General features: G+C 41.3%; 1 protein-coding gene across 1 annotated transcript in view; it reads right to left on the bottom strand.

The window, feature by feature from the left end:
• ptprea (protein tyrosine phosphatase receptor type Ea) overlaps positions 1–25,300 on the bottom strand; it is a 59,970-nt gene that overhangs the window by 13,208 nt on the left and 21,462 nt on the right. The window contains 4 exon segments of the mRNA XM_030754687.1: positions 1,850–1,923; positions 2,418–2,514; positions 3,112–3,189; positions 19,007–19,289. Coding sequence (XP_030610547.1) covers positions 1,850–1,923; positions 2,418–2,514; positions 3,112–3,184 — 244 coding nt within the window. The 5' untranslated portion in view covers positions 3,185–3,189; positions 19,007–19,289.

Below are 25,300 nucleotides of genomic sequence, written 5' to 3'. Positions count from 1 at the left end.
GAATTAGATGAGATCAGCTTACTGAACTGCTTTACACAGACTTTAAACACACAAGCAGCTAATCAAAAAAACCTAAATCATGACCACAATGGTTTACACTCCTATGTCACTGTGTGTGTGTTTGGTAATGCCTCAAAAACAGGAAAAAGAGTGAAAGTACTTGATGATCACCATACACCAGGCATTAAGACCCCCCCCCCCCCCATGTACAGCACCCCACAGGTTCCCCAGCATACTGACTAGGCATTCTGTTAGCATCAAAATATAGCCCAGAAAAGCACTGAAAGAGGGTTAGTAAAGTAAGGTTCCTGATACTGCCACCCTGTATACTTGACCTGGTGGTATAACGGTGTATAACGACTCAGTACTGTATCCAAGCTCTAAAACACAACACACATACCACATCACTTGTAACACATAATACAGCAAACAGGACAACACTGATCAGGTATAGCATTTCATTCATTGTGATGTCATATGTACTGTGTAAAAATGAAAGGTAACATATATACTCAGAGTCCACTTTGCTAGTACACCTGTTCAACTGCTTGTTGACACAGATATCTAATCAGTCAATCACATGCCCGAAACTCCTTTAGTCACATAGAAATGCTCAAGACAACCTGGTGAAGTTCAAACTGAGCACCAGAATGGAGAAAAAAAGGTGATTTAAGTGACTTTGAACATGGCGCGACTGGCAGTGCCAGATGGGCTGATCTGACTGTTTCAGAAACACAGCCATCTCTGAAGTTTACTGAGAACGGTCTGAAAAAGAAAATATCCAGTGAGCAGCAGTTCTCTGGGTGAAAATGCCTTGTTGATACCAGAGGTCAGAGGAGAATAATGGCCAGACTGCTTCAAGTTGATAGGAAGGCAACAATAACGCCAACCGAGGTATGCCGAAAAGCATCTCTGAATGTACAAAACATCGAACCTTGAAGCAGCTGGGCTACAGCAGCAAAAGACAACACAGGGTGCTATTACTGCCAGCTAAGAACAGGAAACTTAAGATACAATTCACAGAAGCCTACCAAATTTGGATAACAGAGGATGAGGAGTCTCAAGTTCTGCTGTGACATCCAGATGGTAGGGTCAGAATTTGGCATACACAACACCAAAGCCTCGATCCATCCTGCCTTGTTCCAAAGACTGGCATTTAAACAGGGCTACCTGAATACTGTTGCTGACTGTGTTTATCCCTTTATGACAGCATACCCATCTTCTAATGGCTACTTCCAGCAGAATAACATGCCATGTCAGCTCAGTCAATACAATTTTACAGATAATTTGGAGTGTGCCATATTCCTTTTTTACCTATATCCTATTTAGATTTCACATTTGGATGAATACAACCTGTTCTGTATATTCCGCTGTCAGACTACCTAAGAACATTCTTTCACACGAGCGTTCACATGTTCAGGAAGGCAGGTTTCCTGTAAGAACCCGATAGCTGTTATCATATAGTGCTTCACACAAATCTATTATGGTGCAGCTAAGAGTTATTAAAAGCCGAGCAGAATATAATAACGACTCTCTAACATTACTGATGCAAAGATCAAACCAACCTTGCAGGCACTGTCAAACTATAAAAAGCGGCAAAGTTGATAGAGTGTTTTTCTTTTCACATCAACCACAGGAAGTAAAACAACCACAAGGCAATGGTGGGACAACCTGCATATTCAGTTACAAATATAAAATCTCTTTACACCTCAATACTGCCTCACTTAACCTCGGGCTTGTTCTTCACTTCAAGTTTCTGTGCACTGCACTTCTCCTAACTGCCAAGTTGTTGCTCTGCAATCCACAGTGTGTTTCACTGCTGCTAACAATGTGCAATATACAACAATACCTTGTTCCTCCAGGATGCCATTTGGTATCTTCTTGTCAACTGTTGTGACTACGGCTTTCCTCTGGTTTTTTAACCTGCAAGGGAAAAAAAAAAAAAGAGAGAGAGAGAAGTTACCGTGATATAAAACACAAGACAAGATGATGACAAGGTCAAATAATCTATGCTTTTTTACCAAACTTCTTTATTGTAGCTAAACAATACTTAACATCTGCCAAAAGGTAACCTTGAACAAAAATCTTTCCAACCTACCATCTGAAGCTTGAGAAGCTATTTTTTCTCATTAGCTGATGTCTTGGAAAGACAGTGCTGTCGTCTGAATGTGGTACAGAATTTGTTATTCACTCTGTTAAGTTGCCTGAGTAGTTCTACTTTCACAGCCTGTTCTGTTCGAAGCATGAGAGGGAGTCAGCCTGCAGCACTTCCTGACGGGGCTCCGCCTCAGTGACTAAAGGAGGAAGTGTTTGTCACCCAGAGCTCTGCCCCTGAGCCTGGCTAACAGCCAGTGACTGAAGGGCAGGGAGGGGGATAAGGTGAGGTAATTGAATCCCACCGGGATGGAAGTTTTTACCTGAGGAAGTACCAGGCTAGCAATGCGATGATGAGCAGCAGCAGGGACACAACCAGCACAGTAGGGAGGATGTGGCGGTTGGGGTCTGAACCGTCTGCTTAAGGGAGAAGGAAAGGCAGAGCCAGGGGTCAAGTAACAACGCCAACAAAGAAGCAGGAAGAGGGGGCAAGACTGATAATATATGTCTCATGTGCGCAAATGCTCAGCTGCATCCATGTGTGCATTGAATGAACTCATCAAATAAATACTTGACAAAGCAAAAGCACCTCCAGCAAACTCTTGTGGCCACAGAGCTGATTTAATAACTGGCTTTTGCAATACTTTGTCTACAGTGATAAGCATCAGCGTATTTCATCCTGCTGGAGTGTCTATCAGAAAATAAGAGACTTTAAGACTGGAGACTCAGCCAAGAGTCACAGTCACACAGCCAGCGATTAGCTGTGTTTATAAAGATGTGCAATAAGCCCCAAATTTCTGTCCAGGGCTACAGAAGTTCACTGTGATCTGGTAATAACACGGCTATAAAAAAGGCTATTATCAAGCAGATGCCTGCACTGCAGAAGATGCATTATAATTATATCTTATGGAAAAGCAATGACTGCAGTGGGTGGGGATGGGATTTGGTCCCTATCACATTGTTCAGTGTTGTTCAGTCTCACTCTTAAGGTGCAATTGGCCTTGTTTGTGCTGTTACCTTGTGAATTGTTGTGACTGCCGGTGGAATTGGGTGCTGTTGCGGTTGCCAGGCCAAACAGAAGTGGAACCATTGTGTCTGCAGAAAAACAAAATGAAGACGGATATTAAATTTGGTTCCAGACATGTTTGCAAAGTCAAGATTCATGACAACGTTGCGGCCGGATAATATCGCTATTCAGAGGAAACAAAAGCCGCTGGCTGATCTGAGGCTTATTTCTTTATTCGTGACTGTTGCTTTCAGGAATGTGCTCATCAGTGCAAAGTTCATGGAGATACAATGGAACAACACACTCATATCCTGGTCATTCATTAGTCCTGTCATAAAGCCCAGGGACAATGCCGGACACATCCACATGGTGGCACAATAGACCAATGTTTTCAAAAAAAAAAACCCAAATCTGCCAACAACATAGTTCCTCAATAAATGCATGCAAAGGTGAGGTCAAAACACATTCCTTAAAACTCTCATTTAAATTGATTTAATAGGAAAGCAGTTGCACATGAGGGTTGAGGTTATGCCGACACACTGATTACAACCCTCTCAACTCATCAGCGCACCATCACATTAAGGAAAGATAAGTTAATAATGTAAGCAGCTCGTTTACTTTAGCTGTTTCCAGGATATACCAAGAATATGGTTTTAAAGTTAAAGGAAATGCCCACAGTCATGCACATGCATGCCAGCAAAAGCACTAGATGCCATATGATGCTGAGCTATAAATGAAGGCCCTAGACAAGGTGAGGGTAGGATAAAGAGGGGTAAAATCAAGTGACACACAGCAAGAGGTTTCACAGTAAACACTGAATACTCGCTCTTTTGTCGCCTTCACCGTTCCCAAACACAAACGCTCGTCCACATTCGAGCAAATACAAGCCACATGCACACACACCGAGATCGTGTTCAGACTAAATTTCTACAGTAGCATTCAAGGGTCTCGACTAGCTGATCTTTTTTTCCCTCTTGTAGCAGGAACCAAATGATCCGATAGCTTCTCATGTGTGAGGATTCAGACAGGATTTCACATTAGATTGATTTAGACTCCTCTTTTCTTTTTAAAGTTACTGGTAAGATTTAAAAACCAATAAGCCTTGAGGTTTTTGCACCTGTAAAAGATTTATTTTTATTTTCACTAAAGCACTCCAAAAGTTTGAATCTCAGCAAAGGGCACTAACACAGCACTTCTATCACACCATAATGAAGAGTGTGCTTTCTCTCTCCAAGGCTGCAGGTGTGTGTGTGTGTGTGTGTGTAGTGGAGCTTTGCAGCTGCAGTAAAAAGGAAACCCAGGCCAAGTGCATAGTCAATGAAGACACTGTGTTGAAGCCTCCACGCTGTGCCGCAGTGTCCTGTAATGTGTCCAGGCAGGACACCAAAGGAATGCGGAGGCAGCAGAGCAGAGACACCGGCTGCAGTGGGGAAAGAAGGCGCAGAAGGTCCAGGTCAATAATATTTCCTGGAGCAATTAATAAACCCTGACATGTCAAGCCCCTGCTCTGTGGGGAAGACTGATGAGAGAATTATAATGAGAGAAGAGGAAGAGGAGGAGCCCCTCCCCAGCCCTGTTTCTCCAGCTCTGTCTCCTCTTTTATCCCCCTCTTTAAGGGTTTCTCTGCAAATGTCACAGGCTTAGATGAGGGGGAGGTTACTGAGCTGAGTTTGTACAGTGTGTGAATCCTTGGGGTAGGCTTGGTGTTTCTGTGATGTGGAAATATATTTGTAGTGCCATTTGGGACTTTCCTCTACAAAAGCTGCGCTGAATTTTATGTATCCTGTTCCTGTCTGTTTGTGTATACGATGGCTCAGCAGGGACACCCAGCAGAGTGCTCACAGCTAGCCCTACGGCAGTGTCTTATGGTTAAGTGTTGCTGCTTCTTGTAAGCTTCTCCCAGTTTTTGGCTCACGTATCACCTCTGGAGATGTCACCCTGTCGTGTTTTAGCCTCCAACCCCCTGTGTGATTCAGCTACTCCTTTGGGACTACATGCTATTCAACTGCTTTCCAGCTTTTCCCATCGTGTCAGTGCAGTGGTCTCCTGTCTGACCTCATTAGCATCTCTGAGGAGATCACCAACTTCCTTTCTTCTCTTTTTGTGCGGGCAGTTTCTCACACTGTCATACTGTTAATATAACATTTCCAACTATTACTCAGATAAAGAGATTAGATACTCAATTTCCCCTAACTTATCAAAAACCAGCTGCTATGACCGCAATCTTCTGTGTATTGTCCTTTCTGCATTTACCACTCAGCAGCTAGCCACCAACCATCAGCCATAAAGAAAATAGGTCATGGGAGATGGCAGCTTGGGGGTGGGGGTTCTTGGGTGTCCTTATTTTCTGGTAGGAGACATGTCCAAGTAGCTTTGGGGAAGGGGACTGTCTTGGCCAGCTAGACAGCCACTTATTTCAGTGGCATGCATGACCCAGGTTACCCAAGCATAGAGTTAGCTCTGTGACATAGTGGCTCATCCTGGGCTACAGAATGAAAGGCCTCAGCTGTAGCAAAAGGAGCAACTCCTGCAGATGAGAAAGAGATTTCTAAAACAAATCAATGCAATTTTAGTTAAGCACTATTTATTCTTCCTGTCGATATTGTAATACTGGGAAAGTCAGTCTTAGTAAAAATGAAATGCCTACTGTATATGCAGTAGTGGTCTCTGATATGTATAAGCTTACATTAATAATCACATTTTAAGTTTACGCTGATTACACTGATTTGATAAAACAAACAGACCAAAAAAAAAACCCCTCAAAATTCAGCCCATTTGCTCCATGTCTCATGTCCTCTCTTTGCCACAGTGTCTTTTAACACGATTAGTTAAAATGCTACAGATAGTGGACTCGGTTTGTGGACAGTGACAGGAAGGCTAATGTTTGTTGTTGCTCATACTCTGCGACAGAGTGCTAAGGCGGTTTTCTTGCTCTAGCTCATTTATCTTAGAACAATGCTGTGGTCGCAACTACAGGAAACACTTTAATGGTTATATGAAAGAAAGTTAAAGAGAAAAAGAACATGTCATTTACAGAGAGGTAATAATAGATGTTTCTAGCTAACAGATTTTTTGTGTGGGTACCTTTTTTCGGGGGGGGCTGCTGCAGTTTCAGTTTTGGCAACCGGTCTCAGTTTGGTCACTGAGAAAATGTCAGGAATTAAGTTCACTTAAAGCAAATATGAGACAGGACAGTCTGAGTACAAAATTGTCCTTTTGTTCGATTCTCTGTTCTGCAACACAGCGAGGAAACATTAAAGAACATTAAATAAGATTCTGCATTTAAGTAATCAAATACCAACTTGGTTTTTGGTTAACTTAAATTACAAAAGACCCAAATTTGACCTGTCTTAAAATCTTGTTGAGAAGGTATTGCTTCACAGTTTCAGGCGTGTGCTTAGAAGGCTGATGGCTGCATTTCTTTAGAGGTTTTTCAGGAAACTCTTTAGAGGGATTCCACATCAGATTTGGCCTCAGAATGCCTTGGGATTTCAGGAGGAAATTACAAACATTGCTAAGACAAGGGATGTCTGAATACCCTTGTTAGGCTGCTGAGACCCTACCACAGATAAACATGGATAGGTTGATGATTCTATAGGAAGTGTATAGTACATGCACACGGTGATCAATAACTCATTCAGTCTAGATGTATAGTACTCTACAAAAAGTTTGAGCCACCCTTCAGTTCTTTACATTTTGCTTCCAAGGAGCCACTTTCTTGTAATATTTTTTGAAATAATCTTAAGCAGTAGTTCTCCAGGCAAGTTTGTCTTTGGACATTGGCTGCTTTTTCACTCAGTTGCAGACTATTTTAAAAGGACAGCTTTTTGTTAAGCCGCTTAAAACTAACCAGTGAATCATTCAGTCATAAAAAAGGCACCCAGCTCAAGGGATGAACCACTATTGCATCTACGCAGAACAGTCAACTAAGCAGAGAATCAATTTTTAATTATATCTTTAGACACTTTATTACCAGCAGTGTGTCACACAAACACATTTGTTCCAGTGTCTTTAGTTCAAACTATAAATTCTATGAAAGAGATACAACAGTGTGTGTCTAAAGCCCTGTCATGGTTTGAGACTATATTTCAGCCAGTGACCAACATCCAAAGTGGAGCTTTGAATGTCCTTCAAGAGGCCTGAAGAACTATTCCTGAGGACTACTTAAAGAAATTACAAGGAAGCTTGCCTGAGAGTGCTTGCCTGTGCTGAAGAATAAAGGTGCTCATACCAAATATTGTCTTTCAAGCTTGTTAGAGCTGTTTTTGCCTTATATACTGTATTTCCACATATGTTTTCAAGTGTCAACCCCCTGCACCCATGTCCCATTTTCTTAGCAAAATACAAAGAAATGATTGACTCAAGACTTTTGCACACTACTGTATATATTCTTTGTCATATAAGATTATTGTTTTATTTTGTCCTAAAACCAGAAAACTACTTTACCTTATCCCCTGTGCCATACTGTGAAAGCCAGCAACTCAAAAACTTTTGTTTGTAGAGATCTTAGGCACCTGGTGTGTACTGTGTGAGTCACAACAGATTTAACTGATTATACCCTGCTTCCTCTGAAAAGCAGCACATTTCATTATATACGTACACATGCCCACATATCAGCATGCCAAATCACACAAACACAACACAGAATAAAATCAGGCCACTACAGGCTTGCCTCCGCATCTTCATTCTCACTCTAAAAATGAAGACGGTGACAAAATATTATTGGGCAGCCACATGATCAATGACTCCTAGCTATGAGCTAACAAGGCGTGGGAATGTGATAACTGAATTGTGTCCACATCTTAATAATGCGTGGCCACAAGATACAGATTTTGCTGTTTACAAACCACAGCTGGCGAGCTCTGTAGCGACAATATCACATGAAGCAATAATATCTTGTGGCCTACCCGGCGACATGAATCCCCATTCATGTCACCAGGGAGGCTTTGTAAAAAGGAGACAAGGGAATTCTTAGTCATGGTGAATCTATTCCCAAATCAGAAGTCTGATAAATGCTTTTGCCTGACAGAGTTGTGTTTTGGAGGATGAGCTATTCCTCTCTGTGGAATTGTGTTTTCCTTGTGGTGAGCATGCTCTGTCATTCTTTCAGTCTAGTCTAAAAAAAACAAAACAAAACAAAACAAAAAAAAACACACACACATCACAGAAGTGACATAATGATACCCCTGGTCTTCCATTGTCTCCCTAATTAGCCCTAGGAACGTAACTGTCAGAAAGACAAGCTTGTTACAATTAGAAGATAAGACAGAGAAATTGTCTGTCCTTGAATCTGACAGGAAACACGGTGTTCTCGGGACTGTCAGTTCTACTGAATGTGGTTTCTCTGGGCACAGAGTCTCTCTGTCCATTCAGATACATCAGCTGGGGAATTCAGAAAATGGGTTGTGGGTGTAGGGGTGATGTGACAGGGTGAAGAGGCAGGAGGTACATTGTGTCCTTGGAGCAAAAATGATGCCAGACTGTTTATCCTTTAGGCCACGAGGTTTTTATAGCCAAAACCTGCAGGGTGGATTATTAAAAGGGGGGGGGTTATCGCAGGCCTTCTATTTATTGCTTGCTGCAGTATTCAAAGTAAGTTTGCAATGTATTTGTTCCTGTTCAACTTCGACTTATTTATATTATAATCAGAAACTTCTTTTATTATTTAAGAAGTTGGACAAAAAAAAAAAAAAAGGCTAGCAATACCAATCTCATGCCTGTCTGTTAATTTAAGCTTCAACCAATAAACATTTAGCTTAGCAAAAGGCAACAGGGCAAAATGTACACCGAGGTGGTGCAGGTGTTTTTTGGGTGACGACGCATGAAACTTCTTTGAGATTGAGCACAACCAATGCATCAGTTCAGACATTAGAGTCTACCAGTTTATCAGACATAGCAGTGTAGCTGTGCATCAGAGCACGATCCCCACTTAATGCCAACACTCTCCTGGCTAGGGCTTCACAGTTAACAAATATCCATCTACTTGTCAAACCTCCCACAAGAATGTTAACATATGTCATAAAATGTCAAAATAAAAAGTCATTTAAACTCATTGAATCTGCAGTGAATATACTCATGAGCATTTCCACAGTGATTATGGCCAGACGCAATGGGGCTAGTATCTTCTTATGACTTTGAATTTGAATATCAACAGAGTTCTGTGCTGTATGATAAGTAAAGCATTACAACATACAAATGACAAATATATGTTTGCAATCATTTAAAAAAAACAGTTTTCCATCAGTGTGAACTTGCAAGTTTATGTTTCAGTCACCAAAATATACTTAGTTGCACTTATTTACAAAAATAAACCTTATTTTTGCATTGACTTATGTTATACAATATTTCAGATTTCATGTCTCTAAATACCAGTGCCAGGATCAACCTTACATATTGTAAGATGCTAACAATTTACTAACAAGTTTATGGCTAGTATGCATCCAGTAAGGGTCCCCAGGCTAGGCCCCCCATGCTACCCAAGCCTACCTCAGAATATAAGCAAGAGACATAGTTGAAGCCATACCAGCTTGGATGTCGCCCGAATTAAAAATGTCCACATCAGATGTTGAGGAATCAAGACACACTGACAATAAGTGGGCTACAAGGAACAAGGATATGGATATGGCATAAGTGGACAAAAGATGAGAACAGGGAACTGTTGGAATGCTGCTACACATTTAACCCCAGAGAAAGGGGTTATATGCAGAAGATGAAGAGGACCTGTGGATTCTTCGACACCCAACATCTAGACCAGGGGTAGGGAACTCCAGGCCTCGAGAGCCGGTGTCCTGCAGGTTTTAGATGTGTCCCTGATCCAGCACACCTGAATCAAATGACTGAATTACCTCCTCAGTCTGCAGTCAAGTCCTGCTAATGACTTCTATATGTGATTCAGGTGTGCTGGATCAGGAAAACATCTAAAACCTGCAGGCCACCGGCTCTCGAGGCCTGGAGTTCCCTACCCCTGATCTAGACTAACATCGAAACAACAGTGTTCCAACACCTACAAGAAGCAACTGCTATCACAACAAGAGATTGATTAGGTACAACAGGGAAGCTACGGCAAGGGGGAGCCAGGATGTCAGGACAGGGGGGAGATATCATGATCCTTGGGTACCAAGCACCAAAAAAAACAACTGGCATGTTGAATGCGAGAGCAGCTGACCTGAAAGAGAGGATCACAGCTAAGCTGGAAACCAATTACCAAGACTACATGAGGTACCCTCTGAAACTCTACTAGAAGATGCGAATGCAGCACTACGGACATCACTGAAACCAACCAGCTAATCTATATCAGCTGGATGCGTGGCTATAAGATGAGCAACAGCGACAAGGAGCAGTACCTTCCATGGAAAAGAAGATACAATTTTCTTTTAAACATTCATTTTGTATTTTAAGCAACACTTTTTTCCACTGGTTCTTCAATGACAGTACCGCATAAGTATGTGTACAGAATATTGAGGCTGCTTTTTCCTGTGTGTGTGTGTTGTCATGGTATATAACTTTATTATTAGGTACTGTTAGCAGTGGCATTACCCTCCCCCACCTTTTATTTAGGTTCAGCATACTTATCCTCATAACAACCACAATTTAAAAGTGATCAGGTGACTTTCTGTTTTCTTATTGTGGTTGTACCACAGCAGAACTGTGCGCAAACTCAGAAAGCGTTATTCATCCAGCACGCTGCAAAACCCCGTCCGTATGACATGCTGCGGTTAAATGCGTATGTCTGTGTAGGTTCTCGGTCTTCCAGATCATGGTAGTCTCAAGAGCTTGACAAAAGGTGACTGGAGTTTTTGAAGATGTTTCAACTCTCATCCAAGAGGCTTCTGAAGAACTGAAGAAGCCTCTTGGATGCAAGACTAGTTAAATGTGCAAGACTAGTTAAATGTGTAAGTGTGTTTTTAAGTAAGTTTTTATGTTTGGTTATTGTGGCAGAAAGGTGCAGAAAAGGGAAATAGGTGTGAGAATACTGGGTGATGTTGCAGGTTATGTTGCTGTTTACATTGCCAAGAAAAACAGCTTATAAATTACTTTTTTGTGCAAGTTTGACCCTAAAAATCAGGGTCAAAGTTCAGCTATTATATCAATTTTAGCCAATTTTATGATTTTTTTTTTTTTTTTTTTTTGCAATAACATGCTAGAGCACTCAGTGTTTTGGGCATCTAACTTATAGAATGTCATAAAGCCCTCTTCATGTGTAGGGTAAAGTTTTAAATCAATCAGTTTTGACCAGAAAACTAAGTCAACAAGTTCACACTTCTTATTTGATTAGGTCGGCCTGTGACATGCCTCTCTATTTCTGTGCCCTCAGTCACTGGGGAGCCGCAGCATATAAACCTGGGCTGGGTGAGCTATTTAAAGGACAGTGCACTACATTCACAGTATTGACAGAGAAAATGGTGCAAGGTTGTCCATCTGCGTGCAAAGATGCGCAGAGGCTTCTCGTGCAACATAACCCAGTTGGACAAGGTTTTCTTGCTCTGCTTTCAAAACAGCATCCATGCTTTAAACTCTGAATGCGTCACAATTTAGTCCATGCAAATGTTTTTAACATTTAAAATGAAACTGCAGGAGTCTGTTTTCTCCATCTGCAGCCCATTTTTCATTACTCCACATTTGAATTCAGTATAAGATTTTAGTCAGTATACCACAGGTTTGTTTCAATATGTATAAAGATGTTGTTCAAATTGTGTTTCCATGGTAACCTGACCAGCAGCGCTGCCACCAACGTGGCACCTGTTGGATGTTGAACATGTCTGCTTCATTTAAAAAAAAACAAAACAGAAAAGAAAACTTAGCATTGACACACAGAATGGACAAAAAAAAATGTAACAAGGTGAGAGTTTTAATATTTAACATGCTTGGACACAATAAAAATCCTGGATTTAAAATCCAGTAAAACACTTATTTCAATTTTTTGCATCTATTCACCTGCGACACTTTATAAAAACATTATATTTTATGTAGCCTTCCATTAATGTTATTAGTTTTGCAACAACAAGCAGTGTGAAGGGACACAATATACTGACTCTACAGTCAGTCATGGTCTTAAAGTTTATGTTGGTGCCGCAGCTAAAGGTACCAAAATAAGATAAGGCCAGCTTTGTCGCTCTCAATCATAAACTATATATAAAAGATGGATGTAGCCATCATGATAACCATTTCTTTGTGAAGTCTTGTTTTGAGCCTCAGCTGAGTGGCACCATCACGTGTTTTTGAACAGATATCACAAGCAAGAGGTGAATCTGACTGGAAAAGGAAGGGCTATTGCATTCTCATTTAGTAGCAATTGCCATTCACAAGGTTGGCTCACCCTTAAGCATAACCATCTTTACTGTAAATGGAACCATATTTTACAAAATTAACACAATGGTGTATTAAACAATACTCCAAACTATGAATTGTGACCATAAATTCATCAGAAAGGTGTTTACTGATGTCAGAAAGGTCATTCTATCACACACGTCTGTCCAATCAGACTTCTGTTTGCAATCCCCTGCTGGACGTTAGAAAGAATGCGTGTTTAAGGCACTTCACACTGGCTTAGTTTTTCAGACCCTAAGGCCATGTCCATATATTCCAAGCATTTTGCTAAACACTAACCAGAACCGGCTATAATTACAAACCATTATGTACCAATTTTGTTAAAGATCCATCAAGTTTATGAGATTACAAGAAGCAGTTTAGTAGTTTGTCACACTCTGCAGTATATCACACTATCTATAGCACCCTTTTACAGTAACAGCTCTAGCTCTGCAGCACTGGTCTCTTGCGACTGTGGGTTTCTCCCCTCCTCTGTTTCTAGCATTGTCATTAATCAGTTTGTACCTCCTTTCCCAGGGCGCTCAGACACTGTGGTAGCGGTAATGACCTTGGGGACCCGCTGGCTCCATTCCACAGTGTCAGCCTTCTACCTCTATGTGAGCAAATGTATCATGTCCTGCAGAGATCCAAGCTCAATGTGTGAAAAAACATGCAACTGCTTATGTACTTTATGCTGTTATGGATTAATGCAGAAGGTATCATGCACTTAGCAAAATAGCAAAGAGAAAACCCTGTTAGCCAGTGCCAGGGGAAGAGAGTTATAGCTGGTTGCCAGGTTGAGGCCAAAACATCTTATTGACCGAGATATGGCCGCTACCATGTCTGCCCCTAAAAGCAATGCTATTAGAGTGTCCTACCTAAAAATAAGAGCTTTTATCTGCTACATATTAGTTAAAAATAACAGCGTGAGATCAGAAGCGATTATTGATAATCCTCTTAAAAACATTCCAGTCATAACATTTCAGAGTAGTTCTCATTTAGCATACGACTTGATGTCTCCAGTGTATATAGCATTTACAAGCTGCCGTCACACTCTGGTGAGGCCTTGAAACCAAGAGCATAATTGGTAGTAAATATTTATTTCAGTCTGGTGTCTGCAGCATACGCCACATCTGAGCTTACACTTTGCCGGCTCTTTTGAGTCTCATTTAGTCTGTGTGTTCACACAGCCGTATGTGTCACAGACGTGCACACAGTCACAGTTAATATTTTCCACACAGCCAGTAGGTTTTTTTTTTTTTTTTTTTTTATCATTTCAGATCCACAGATTTACACGCCTGCACAGATACTCTACATGCATAAGTTTCTGCACCAAATCTGTTAACAATTGGCAGGCAAGGCGATGCTGCCTGCCATGAAACGCACACACCCGTGGAGCCACACACATACCCACAAGTGCACAACAGCTACAACAAGGATCCATGGGAAACACATGTGCCGGTGCCCGTTTGAGGACCACGGTGCCAGAAATAATTTTGCTAGTGGTCGATCATCCGCAACACGTGTGTCTGTGTGTTTGCCTGAGCAGGGGAGAAGGCTCCCTGCGAGAGTCTCATCATGTCCTCCAAGCCCCTTACATCTTCCAACCTGACAGCGTTGAACACCGCAGCATCCATCTTTCTCCCACCCTGACACCTCTGGGATGTTCCTCCTCCCCTCTTTCAATTATTTGGAGGCAGGGCAATTATGGCCTTGAATCAGAGCCACCCATAGTCTGAGTAATGCATGGCAGCTGGGCTCCAAGTGACAAAACGGCCTTGTGACACTTCTCATTATCACACAGCAACTTGGTGATTACCACTATTCTGCCATGAACAGGTAAAAGACATGCAGAAGCAAAGAGAGAGAAAAGGAGAAGAAGCCAGTCAGCAACATGACACATGGCAATCTTTTTGTTAACTTGTAGGGCCATTGTAAGGACAAAAGTGTAAGAATCAGAAACCACATCCTTTCTGAGTCTAAGCCTTGGCAGTTGCCTTTATTCAGCAAACATCTCAGCAAAGGCTATAAACAAAATGGTGACCACTGGCCACATTACGGAAAGATAATCTCTTTAACTGACCATAAATTTGTTTTAGGAAGTTTTATGGTCAATAAAAGTGATTAAACTGATGAAAATGTAGTTCTGTGTGGAAGCATAACAGCTGAGTCAGATGCCGTCTGGAAATCTGATTTTAAAGAATAATGCAGCCAATCAGACTCCCTCCCCTGACAATGTATGCCTCATCTCTATGTCACGTTATCCAAGCGTAGAAATAACAGGCAATAGAAAAATCCTGTGGGAATGAGCAAACCTACTTCATTCAAATAAATTCAAATAAAGTGCAATGTCAGCGCCTGTAATGATGAGTCCACAAAGCTTTTCTTCTGGTACTGGAGTTATTTAACATCAGCACTGACACAAAGGCAGGGATTAAAGAGAGACCTAGCTCTCAGAGGAAGAACACCCTCCAGAGAAGGGGGTGTTCTTGAACAGAACCCCATTTTTCAGACCCAGACAGACATAACCACACTCCTTTGGGATCTTCACAGGGCAGACAAGATCTATCCCCCAAAATATCCTTTCATTACCACGGGAAGGATGGGGTGAGGGCAGCAGTGGAGAAACGAGTGATAAGCACCGCGACGGGAGAACAAAAAACCACTTGATTCTGAGGGAGGAAAAGAGAGGAGGGACCAGAAGGGATAAGTGAATGGCTCACGCTGCGAGGATGAGGAGCCTGCCTCTGCTGCTGTGCAGAGTTTGAGCAGACGTGTCTGTTCGGTGCAGACGCAGACCATAAAACCCTTCTCTTCAAAAGCGCCTTTCAATAAGCGACACCACGACAGCGTGTTTCGGTTTATGTTGTGTCTCCTGACCGTCTACGAGGAGAGCTAAATTTTACTCTCGCACAGTTCCAGTTGCCATAGCAAAACTGCTCCTCAATGGGAGATGTTATTAATCTTCAGCAACAACAGCCCCTTGAACCTCTTTATCACACACCTGGCAACAAACATATAGAAAAAAACAAAACAAACTGCTGTTTGTGGCATAATCCAGAATCACAGAGGATGTGCAGTGACTGCTGAGTCAAATGGCAGTCTTCCTTGTATGAGAAACCCGGAAGACGAGGCACACTAATTATGTTACCCAAACTTTCGGTCTAACACATTTTTCACAATCCTCTTTCACGGGATCACGGCCCCTGCAGAGCACATTATGAGCACCACTTTGTTGATTAAGATTGTGTAACCTTGTTGTTTGGCCTGAATTCTATAGAAATATGAGTCATTCACTAAGGCCTTGGGCACCATAGTAAGCCTCATTGTCCTTGCCGCTAAGCAGGCTTGTTGCACAAATGAGCAGGCAAACACACACACACACACACACACACACATACACACTGAGACCACAGGCCTAAATCGAAGGCCTCTTGGAGAGTTCACTTCCCTCTTGGAAAAAGGAAGCGCAACATCCAGTCCTCACACTGCTGACAAAAGCTTGGTGAAACAGTCTGGTATGCTGGCTGTCCAGTTGCTAATAAACCTTGACAGAGGCATGTCAGTCCATCAGAAATCACAGAGGAGGTGATGGGGGGTCAGGAGCTCCTGGGTATCAAAAAATATCAGCAACAGACAGGTTTGATCAGCAGGCCACAAATGTAACAAACACGTGAGAGCTCAGCTTTGCTCACACCCCCACCAATGAGATGGGAGGAAAGCTGTAGAGCTTTTATCGAACTGGTTACTGAGAGATGTTTACACATTGTTTGGCAATAATTTTAATATCTAAATTTCAAAACTACATAACTGCTTTTTTTTTCCAACTCGGTCAACAAAATCTTGCCAACATTGTAAAGCAGGTGAAAATAAACGTCTATGTGCAGACAGTTTGTGACCACGGGCTGTTTTTCAATCATGAAAAGAAATTTGAAGGTTGTAAGGGACTGCAGCAGTATGTAAAGTATGAATATAATGAAATGAGAAGGGGGGGGGGGGGGGGGGGGGGCAAAACAACCTTCCAGTCCTTTTGGAAGCAGTTCAAAAGTTTATATAAAATGCCATTTTCTTTATTCAAGTGAAGTCTGAAAGGTTCAGATTCCCAGCACCTGACAATCTGGGTCACGCTACTAATAAAAGCTACTGGATTTGCAACAAAGTTCCTTGTGTGCATAGAGCAGCATGTGTGTGCGACTGTGTTTATGCGTGTGTTTCTGCAGTGTAAGCACATGCTGTCCTCCATCTGCTGTTTGATAGAGACTGTTTCCTTTCCTGTGCAGCCAGCCAACCAGCCAGCCTTCCTGTACTGCTCCGCTCCAGAGGGGAAATGGGAGCAAGAGAGCCACACACTTCTTACAAACATGCTGGATAAGATACATACACATGCATTCACAGCTGGAAGGGCAATGATGACTTAACCACACATTGTGCCACAAACATGCACACGAATAGTCTCTCCTTTCTCTCTCTTTCCTTCCATCTGAGACCTCAGGCTGGTCTTCCTTTCTGCCATTGACTGCATTGTTCCTTTAGTCCTTATTTTAATCACCGTTACTCACTAAAATATTTCAATTCCACAAAAACAAAAGGAGACTCTTGCCTGCACGGCTGTGCATGTGTTGTGCAAGCGTCAACTGGACTGACATATGTGACGCTGACCGGCCGGTCACCAATCATGGCTGAGAACACTGAAAATAGGTTAATTCCAGTTCCTGGCTGGTCGATCTCTCGCAGTTTTGCTAAAAACACATATTTACATCTGATATTTTTATACTGACGTCCATTTGCATGTGCTGTCCCTATTACATAAATAATACAGAGGCAATAGCTTTGCTCATTGGGCTGAGCAGGTGACCATAAGGCTAATCCAGAGGCCTTGGTTCAAATCCAACCCACAGCCATTTACCGCCCGTGCTCCCCCGGTCATTCTTCCAGCTTTCCTGTCTTGTCACCACTGTCCTATAACAATAAAGCCCCAAAAATATGTTTTTTAAAAAAAAGGAAGGTTGGCAACATAATATGAAAATGAGGGCTAAAACGCTACTGCTTAGGTATCCAATATATAGAACATTAGATGTTGCTCTCACAGGAGATTATATTAGCACCCCATATGTGGTTAGCTGCTAGAAGACTAATCTTGGCAATGTGTTTGAAATCTAAGCTTAGCTTAGCTTTTTGACTTAGTAATACCCCCCCCAATGCCTCTCACTTTATCACTGGTATTGATTTTTGTCTCATTAAAGTTTCTGTTGCTTGGCCTGCCAGCAAATAAAAATGTATTTCTGGGTTATTTACCCTGTTTGCGGTGCATCTCACCACACCTCAGCTTTCAGTCCCCCCCCCAGTCTTTTGCTAACAGATTGAACTGACAAGGAGACACATTCAAGGCACAATACAATATGAACTAAGAGCCGCAGGACTTAATTGTGCTTTGTCTCTATGGTGGAGATGACGCCATTCCTTTTGTCTGGGTTCAGTTCAATGTCTGTCTTCATTAGTTCTTCCGTGCCTAAAATAGTGACACCTGAGAGTATTCAGTCTTAATACTTCCCACTTTAATGCCACAACATTATCTGACGAGCAGAAATACGAGGTTCATAAGACTTTTTAGAAGGGCAAGGTAATGAAATCTAACAAGCACAAGGTGCTAATCAGGTTTCTGTTATGATTACTACAAAGCCAAAAGTCACTTTGATTTGTTCCAGACTCCTAGTTGCATGCAAGGCTTTTCTTGCAAAGAGATTCTTTTTTCCCTAAAGACATGCTTGTTAGGTTAATTGGTGATTCTAAATTAGTGTGGCTGGCTCTCTGTGAGCTCTATGATAAAGTAGCAACCTGTCCAGGCTGTATCCTGCCTCTCACGCCATAATAGCTGGAACAGGCTCCAGCTCCTGGTGACTCTCAGTTGGACAAGCGGTTAAAGAGAGACAGACTTTTTTTTGGGCAATCCTTTAAAAAGGGTTTTAGCCACAGCCAAAGGAAAATCATCAGCATTATATTAAAGTTATCTTTAAAACCAGCTTTGTTAACAGTGGTTTCTGTCATATAAGGTGACACCGACTCACTGCCTGAACTGTAGTTGGAACAACTGCACTTATGTGTTTCATCTACTCCCAAAGACTCAGCTAGAAAAAACCCTGACAAAAACATACTGGAAATACAAACCACAGCTTAATTCATAGCCTTTTCATTTTATTTCTACTGTCATGCACTAAGCAGACCAAGCTGTAGTTCTCAGTACCATTATGCACTATAGTGCCACTTCCTGTTGCTACTGTTTTACCAGCTGACGCACCCAAAAGCTGGGAGCCATGAATATCCAGATTGAGGAAGTCACTGAATGACCAAGATCCAATGCAGTAAAAATTCTATTACGATACAAAGAAAATGAAAAGCTGCGTACCAATCAAAAGAAGCGAAACACTAATCTCAAGTGTGAAAAGATAAACCAAAAAAATAAAATACACAACCCCCTCCCCCCACAGACACACACAAAAAAAAAAAAAACCAAAATTAAAAACAAACAAAAAAAAACCCCACAGCAGTTGTAGTGCAGGGTACAAATGCACACATTGCAGAGGTGACAGTGTGCTGAATTACCTGGGTGTGTTTTAATTCAGTGGAAGCTGTTTCTCAGATCCATAATAGCAGATCACATGGTTCTGATCGACTCCAGTGGTCACATTGTTGTAGTTGTCTCCAGTGAGAGGTTAGGCAGAAGAAGGCGTGGGGGTGTGAGGAGCGCTCTCACGGCCCATAGAGGTGTAGCAATCTCTGGATCCCGTTGTGGGTCTCAGCTTTTCACTCCCAGCAGTTTATCGAGCAGCAGTCAGCCAAAATGTTTGAGGAGCAGCGCTGCAAGCCTTAAAGGGATTCTCAACACCTTTAATTTAAGAGAAAGTGAGAAGGACAGTGAATATATTAGCAACACAGGCTGAGAGAGACAAATGAGGACGAGAAGCTAGAGGATGAGGAAGGTCTGATGCAGTTCCTGTCTTAAGCAGAAATGGTATGTAGCAAGCAGAAGAGTGCACGTTTCAGAGGACAGCTTCCCCAAAGTAATAAGGAGACCCTAGCCGATTATGAAATTGCACATACATATACTGCCTTCTGTGGTTTGCCTTTCATCCATAATGATCCCATTTAGTTTTGATGTAAACTGAGGAGGAAGTATGAACACTTTCCTCACTATCAAACGAATGGTGGAGACGGCACAGGGCGAAAGAACGTGCTGATAGCTACGCACAGAATGCAGACACACTAAAAAAAAACAACTTTTATTAGTTCAACGAATTCATTTTCAGGAAGTCACATGTTGCAAGGCACCTATAAACACAAATTAGTCTTTCAAAACAAGCAAACACCCACTCACAGATTACTTGGTATCCTCATTTCAAATAGGTTCCACAGCTTTTCGACATCTCTCAGATTTGGAGCATAGGTTTACATAAAACCACCTCCTGTCTGTTTGACAACATATTTATTTTAATCCATGAAAGAGGTTTTTTTTTTTCTTCCCCTTTTAAACAATTTTAGTCTACATGTGTAAGAAAACACTTTCACACAGTGCAGTTTGGTGCCATCAACCCCTCCCTTACCCATGGGAGACCTGAAAGGAGGGTATAAAGAAGGAAGGGGGTGGGTGTGAGGAAATGGGGACAAGGAGCATAATTTATCTACCTGGAAACACCGAGCAGCCAAAGAATCTGGGGGAAGCTTTTTTTTGTGTGTGTGTGTGTGTGTGTGTGTGTGTGTAAACCTTATAAACACAGTTTCACCTTCAGCTGAAGGATTATTGGATAAAACTTTAATGGGCTCATTAAATACAATGTCTAAAACAAAAAGGGAAAAAAAAAAAAAACCTGACAGACGAAAATACAAGATTTCGGTAAATACAAGGTTTTCACTTGACAGCAGTGGGGAGCATGCATGCCGAGTGGTTGCTATGGTGACTGTCACGTCTAGCCGTGCAAAAGGAAGGTGCGGATGGAGGGGTTCTCTCCCTCTCTCTCTGTTACAATAAACTAATAGAAACATCTCCTACGGCCCCCAGGAAAACAGGCAGTCAACATTTACTCTAATAAATGATATTCCATGCATGAGAAAAAACAAATAATGGCACAAGAATCCAAATTCAGGCAGGGCAAGGTGGAATAGAAACCCTATCCAACAAAGCTATTGTTAATGCTGCACAGTGCAGTTTTAGATTATAACAAAGTTCCTGGGAAGCACTGTGAGAGAATACTTGAAACCACATATCATCTCAGAGTGCATAAATAAATAACATGAGGTCTGACAGTGTGGAGTCAGATCAAGCAAGCTGTTGAATAATAGAAGAACTTTCCTGTAATGTGTTCAGATGTAGAGCGTCTCTGAGAGCAAAAGACTGCAAACCATGAAAGCTAAATGCAGAATACAAACGTGCAAAACTTTGGACGTGTAAAACTGAGTTACTGTGACAAGCACTGAGCCATCAATGAGTTTAATGTCAGCTACAATATTTCACTCAATATCTTACTGGGCACGTGAAACAGGCAAGAACGTTTACTTGTGACAGGTTCGAAAAAATATGATGAAGTGATTCAATCATGCACGCACACTTTACTATTGTTAATTTTTTTTAAAAACTAGTTATTTTTCTGCACCATCATCTTCCAAGTCTCATTAGAGGTAAAGACAGAACCATATAACCAACTATATTTAGCAAACCAAGCTGTCCAGGATGACTGTCTGCAGTTATCGCTTCCTCAAACAGCGCATGTGATAAAACAGCCCATAAATATCGGTGGTACTTGGCAGCTAAAATATGCTGTGGTGAGAAAATGTTTATAGCGCTTTCTCATAATGCAGCCTTTAAATGTTACTTTGAAAGCTGCAGTGAATGGCTTAAAAAATTATTATTTTTTTTTTTTTAAATGGACAGATTTCTGTGTTGTGCAGTAATAACTGCAAATATACAGAGACAAGAGGAAAAGAAGAGGAACTAGAGGAAGAAGGTTTTTTTTTGTTTTTTTTTTTTAATGCAATAAGTTTAGACACTCTACCATCTGAATTCATGCCACTGTGTGTTTATGGTTAATTCATAATAATAAATAATGAGCCCTCTGGCTGATCTCTGTTCTCCGACAAGCCAAATGGTGTCCAGCATTTTTTCCCCTTTATCTGCGTACCCAGAGGGGTATAAAAAGAAATCTGATCTCAGTATGCATTATAAGCAAATACAGCCAAAAGGTCACAATGATATGCAAACACCAACTAGGCTACTAGAATCAAAAGCAAATAAAGACCTCAATCAAACACCAACTTCTATAGAAAAGAAACTTAATTAAAAATAATGTACTCTAAGATTTATCTCAGAGTGTAACAGATTGTGTGAACGCAACATATGTAGATTACCTGCAGGTGTGCGATTAACAGCCGCAGTCCAAACCTCACATACGGCTGCCATTTTTTCCTGCCAAACCCTGTTAAGTTCAAACCAAGGTGACAAATAGCAGCTCAAACATAAGTGGACACCTTTATGCATGCAGACAACATCTTTGACCTATTTATATCTCTGGGGTTGTGGTCAATCAGATTAGAGCAACACAGCGAAATTTCCAAGTACACTGATTTCAGCTACACACACACAGATCCAGAATGAAAGAGGAGAGAGATGTCACTTCACCCCAGCTACTATTGAGCCCCAGCATCAGCTGACCTGCTACTGTGTGTCACTTCTAAAAAACAAACAAAATGCCTCCATCAACAGTTCACGACCTTCCCAAAGGCTCACAAGTTAGATCTCAAACAGGACATGACTTCTTGTGCACCAAATTCCTTTTTCTCTCAGGGTGCTACTTGCCTTTTTGGGTATGAATTATTGGATATTTGTCTTGTTCATGTTAAAATAAATTAATCAGATAAAATCAAATCAAAGGCAATCTGCATTGAGGGGCTGCAACAAACACAGACTGATTCACTTTCAGGCGATAAAGAAAATATGACCATGTGAGTATTTTTTAAATGCTCCATAATGGATAGTAATGAAATACAGCGCTATAAGGCAGTGGTAAATGTTTAATGTTAAGGCCTGAATAAGACAAGAAAGGCAATTTACCACTTGTTTTACAAAGAATTAGAGACATGCAAAAGTGAGAGAACTGGTGAGGTACATTGTGATTTATGGTGTTTGCAGTCAAACTTGATCAGGAAGAAAATCCACCCTTAGGAGAACTGCAGCAGCTGAAATTATAATAAATGGCACTTCAGAAATAAAGTCGTGTGCAGACTCTCTCTGATCAGACATGTGTCCCTGATTAGCCGTCACCACACTGTGGCCTTAATAATCTAGAGCAAGAGGACAGGCAGGAACGAAGGGTGTGATTTTGTTAGTAGATACTCCCTCGCCTGTCTGTCTCACTCCCAAACACACCGGTGGATCTTGGCATCCAGGTCTGATGAGCACCAGTAAGTGGCCCTCAGCCAAAGTAAGCAGGATGTGGATGTGATAATATCATATAGCAGCTCTTCCAAACTTGCCATTTGGTGTTGTAAACCAAGTATCTCGAAATTTCCAAAAGGGCCCAGTCAGAACTAGATCATTTACAGGCAGACTGCAGATGGCCACATCAATACTGTTATTTATTTAGTGGACAGCTAAATGAGAACCCTGATTTAATACTCACCTGTGGCTCTCTCAAATCAATAATCAATACGGTGACAGGGCACTAAATTACTCGGAGCTCGATCTGTGGGATGTGCTGGAAACAAAGAACTTGAAGCTGAACATAAAGGTTCCACAAATTATAATTTGAACATTAATATAGCAGAAAATGGGTTATTTGCAATGTAAAGATCCACTGAAGCAAGGTCATCTTTAGCAGAAGCTAAAACCCACTTTTCTCTTCAGTAGATGAGTATCCCCTCCTTTCAAGCTACAGAATGTTCCCCACATTTATTAAGTTTCCAAAAGAACAAATGTGAAACAGTAAAGTGCAGGCTGGAGCACAACACAAACATACTTTATTAATATCATTTACATGCAAACTGTTGGGTACTGTTATTTTCCCACTCATCTCTGGGGAGATGTTTGGTTTCTTTGAGATAATGCTCCTCCTGCGTGACAACCAGTGGTTTTTAATTTCACATATTCTTAGTCCGACTTGGTGATTTTTTCTTTTCACAATGACACTGAAATTGTTTTTAGTTAAACTTCCATGCTTTCGTGTTGTTTACTGTGTTTCCTGACTCTGATATCGGAATCTTGCAGCAGAAATCGAGACACATCAAACCAGACAAAACCTCTATTGTCCAAATTTGGTGAGACTGTGCAAACTACAGCCTCAGTTTTCAGCTCTTAGCTAAGATCAGTATGGTCTTTTAATGCTTCAACATTCAATGCGCTGTGCTTTCCAAGATGCTCTTCTGCATACATTCATGATAATGAGTCGAATCTGAGCAACTGTTGCCTTCTAGACAGTCTGGCCACTCTGTCCAAGCAGTCTGGCCATTCTTCTCTGACCTCTGGCCATTTTAGACCAGAGAACTGCCGCTCACTGGATATTTTATCTTTTTTGGACTTGTATCCCACTAGAGTAATATCAGTAGTTTGTGAAATACCTGCATCAGGCCATCTGGCACCAAAAACCATGCCACATTACAGTAATTTATATCACCTTTCTTCTTCATTCTGATATTGATCTGAACTTCTGCAGGTCGCCTTGACCATGTCTACATGCCTAAATGCATTGAGTTGCTGTCACGTGATTGGCTGATTAGATATTTGAGTTAACAAGCAGCTGTATTGTTTGTTTAATCTGATGATATGTGAGAAGAATATAGCTTTTAAATCAATAGCATGCTAACAATGTGAGTTGGAGGTTTGATTATATTTCATTGTCCTAAGCACCTTGCAGTATGGATTTATTGTATACAACTCTACTATACTGACAATAAAAATGAATAAATAAAAAATATTAAATAAATAAATTAAAAAAAAAAAGAATCAGTCTGTACAGCCTGTCACTCCAATTCTCAGTCGCACAACCTCGACATGACTTGACAGCCAGAACAGCTGCAGACATAACAAGTGCAGCATGTAAAAACAGTTATTATTCAGCCTTCTATCCAATAATCTGGTACGTATCCCTACAGTGGTGGTGCCTCTCTTCCCTTCCTCCTCTCACATCCTTCCCAAAGTTGCTCTCCTGGGAGCCTGGGAGCAGCTCAAACAGAACAGGGTTAGATTATACAAGATCCCAGCTGAGAATTCCCTGCAAAATTTAAACTCCATGAACCCCGAGTGGTAAATATTCATGACAGAGAAACGGTGATATTCCAGGACAAGGGGGGAGCAAACACATCTCCGTACACAGGCATCTACAAACCATCTTTTAGTACAGACACAAAGCCAAAACAACCGTAAACAGTACACTGACACTGAAAGGGCATGTGAGAAACACATACACCCACACAGGGGAGGAGAAGAACCCTATGGATTTCTCAAGCTATCTGTGGATATATATCTGGCTACAGCACAAAGCCACGAGTCATGTCTGTCTGCACAACCTTGTCTGGGAATTGAGATGTTTCACAAGTTGGAGAGAAAACCACGAATGCCTCCACATATTTTTTTTTTTTGTGAGAGAATAAAAATAGGAACTGGTAAGAGAATTCATAAGACAAATCTTCTGTGATTTAATATATCATCATAATCATTCAATTATCCACTTTACAGGGTTGCTACTGAAAAGCTTGGGCTGTCTATCAGATGATTAACACGTCAATCTTATATAAACAGAGGTAGTTACTGAGAAAACATATGCAATTCTGTTACTAATAAATGTATTTAGATTAGATTCTGTGGAGAAACATGTTTCTGGACCACAAATGATCATTAAGACCATTTGAACA

Source organism: Archocentrus centrarchus, chromosome 19, assembly GCF_007364275.1.
Source record: "Archocentrus centrarchus isolate MPI-CPG fArcCen1 chromosome 19, fArcCen1, whole genome shotgun sequence".
Classification (NCBI taxonomy): domain Eukaryota; kingdom Metazoa; phylum Chordata; class Actinopteri; order Cichliformes; family Cichlidae; genus Archocentrus; species Archocentrus centrarchus.
The sequence above is the reverse complement of the archived record's forward strand: the minus strand, read 5'-3'. Positions and strand labels throughout refer to the sequence as shown.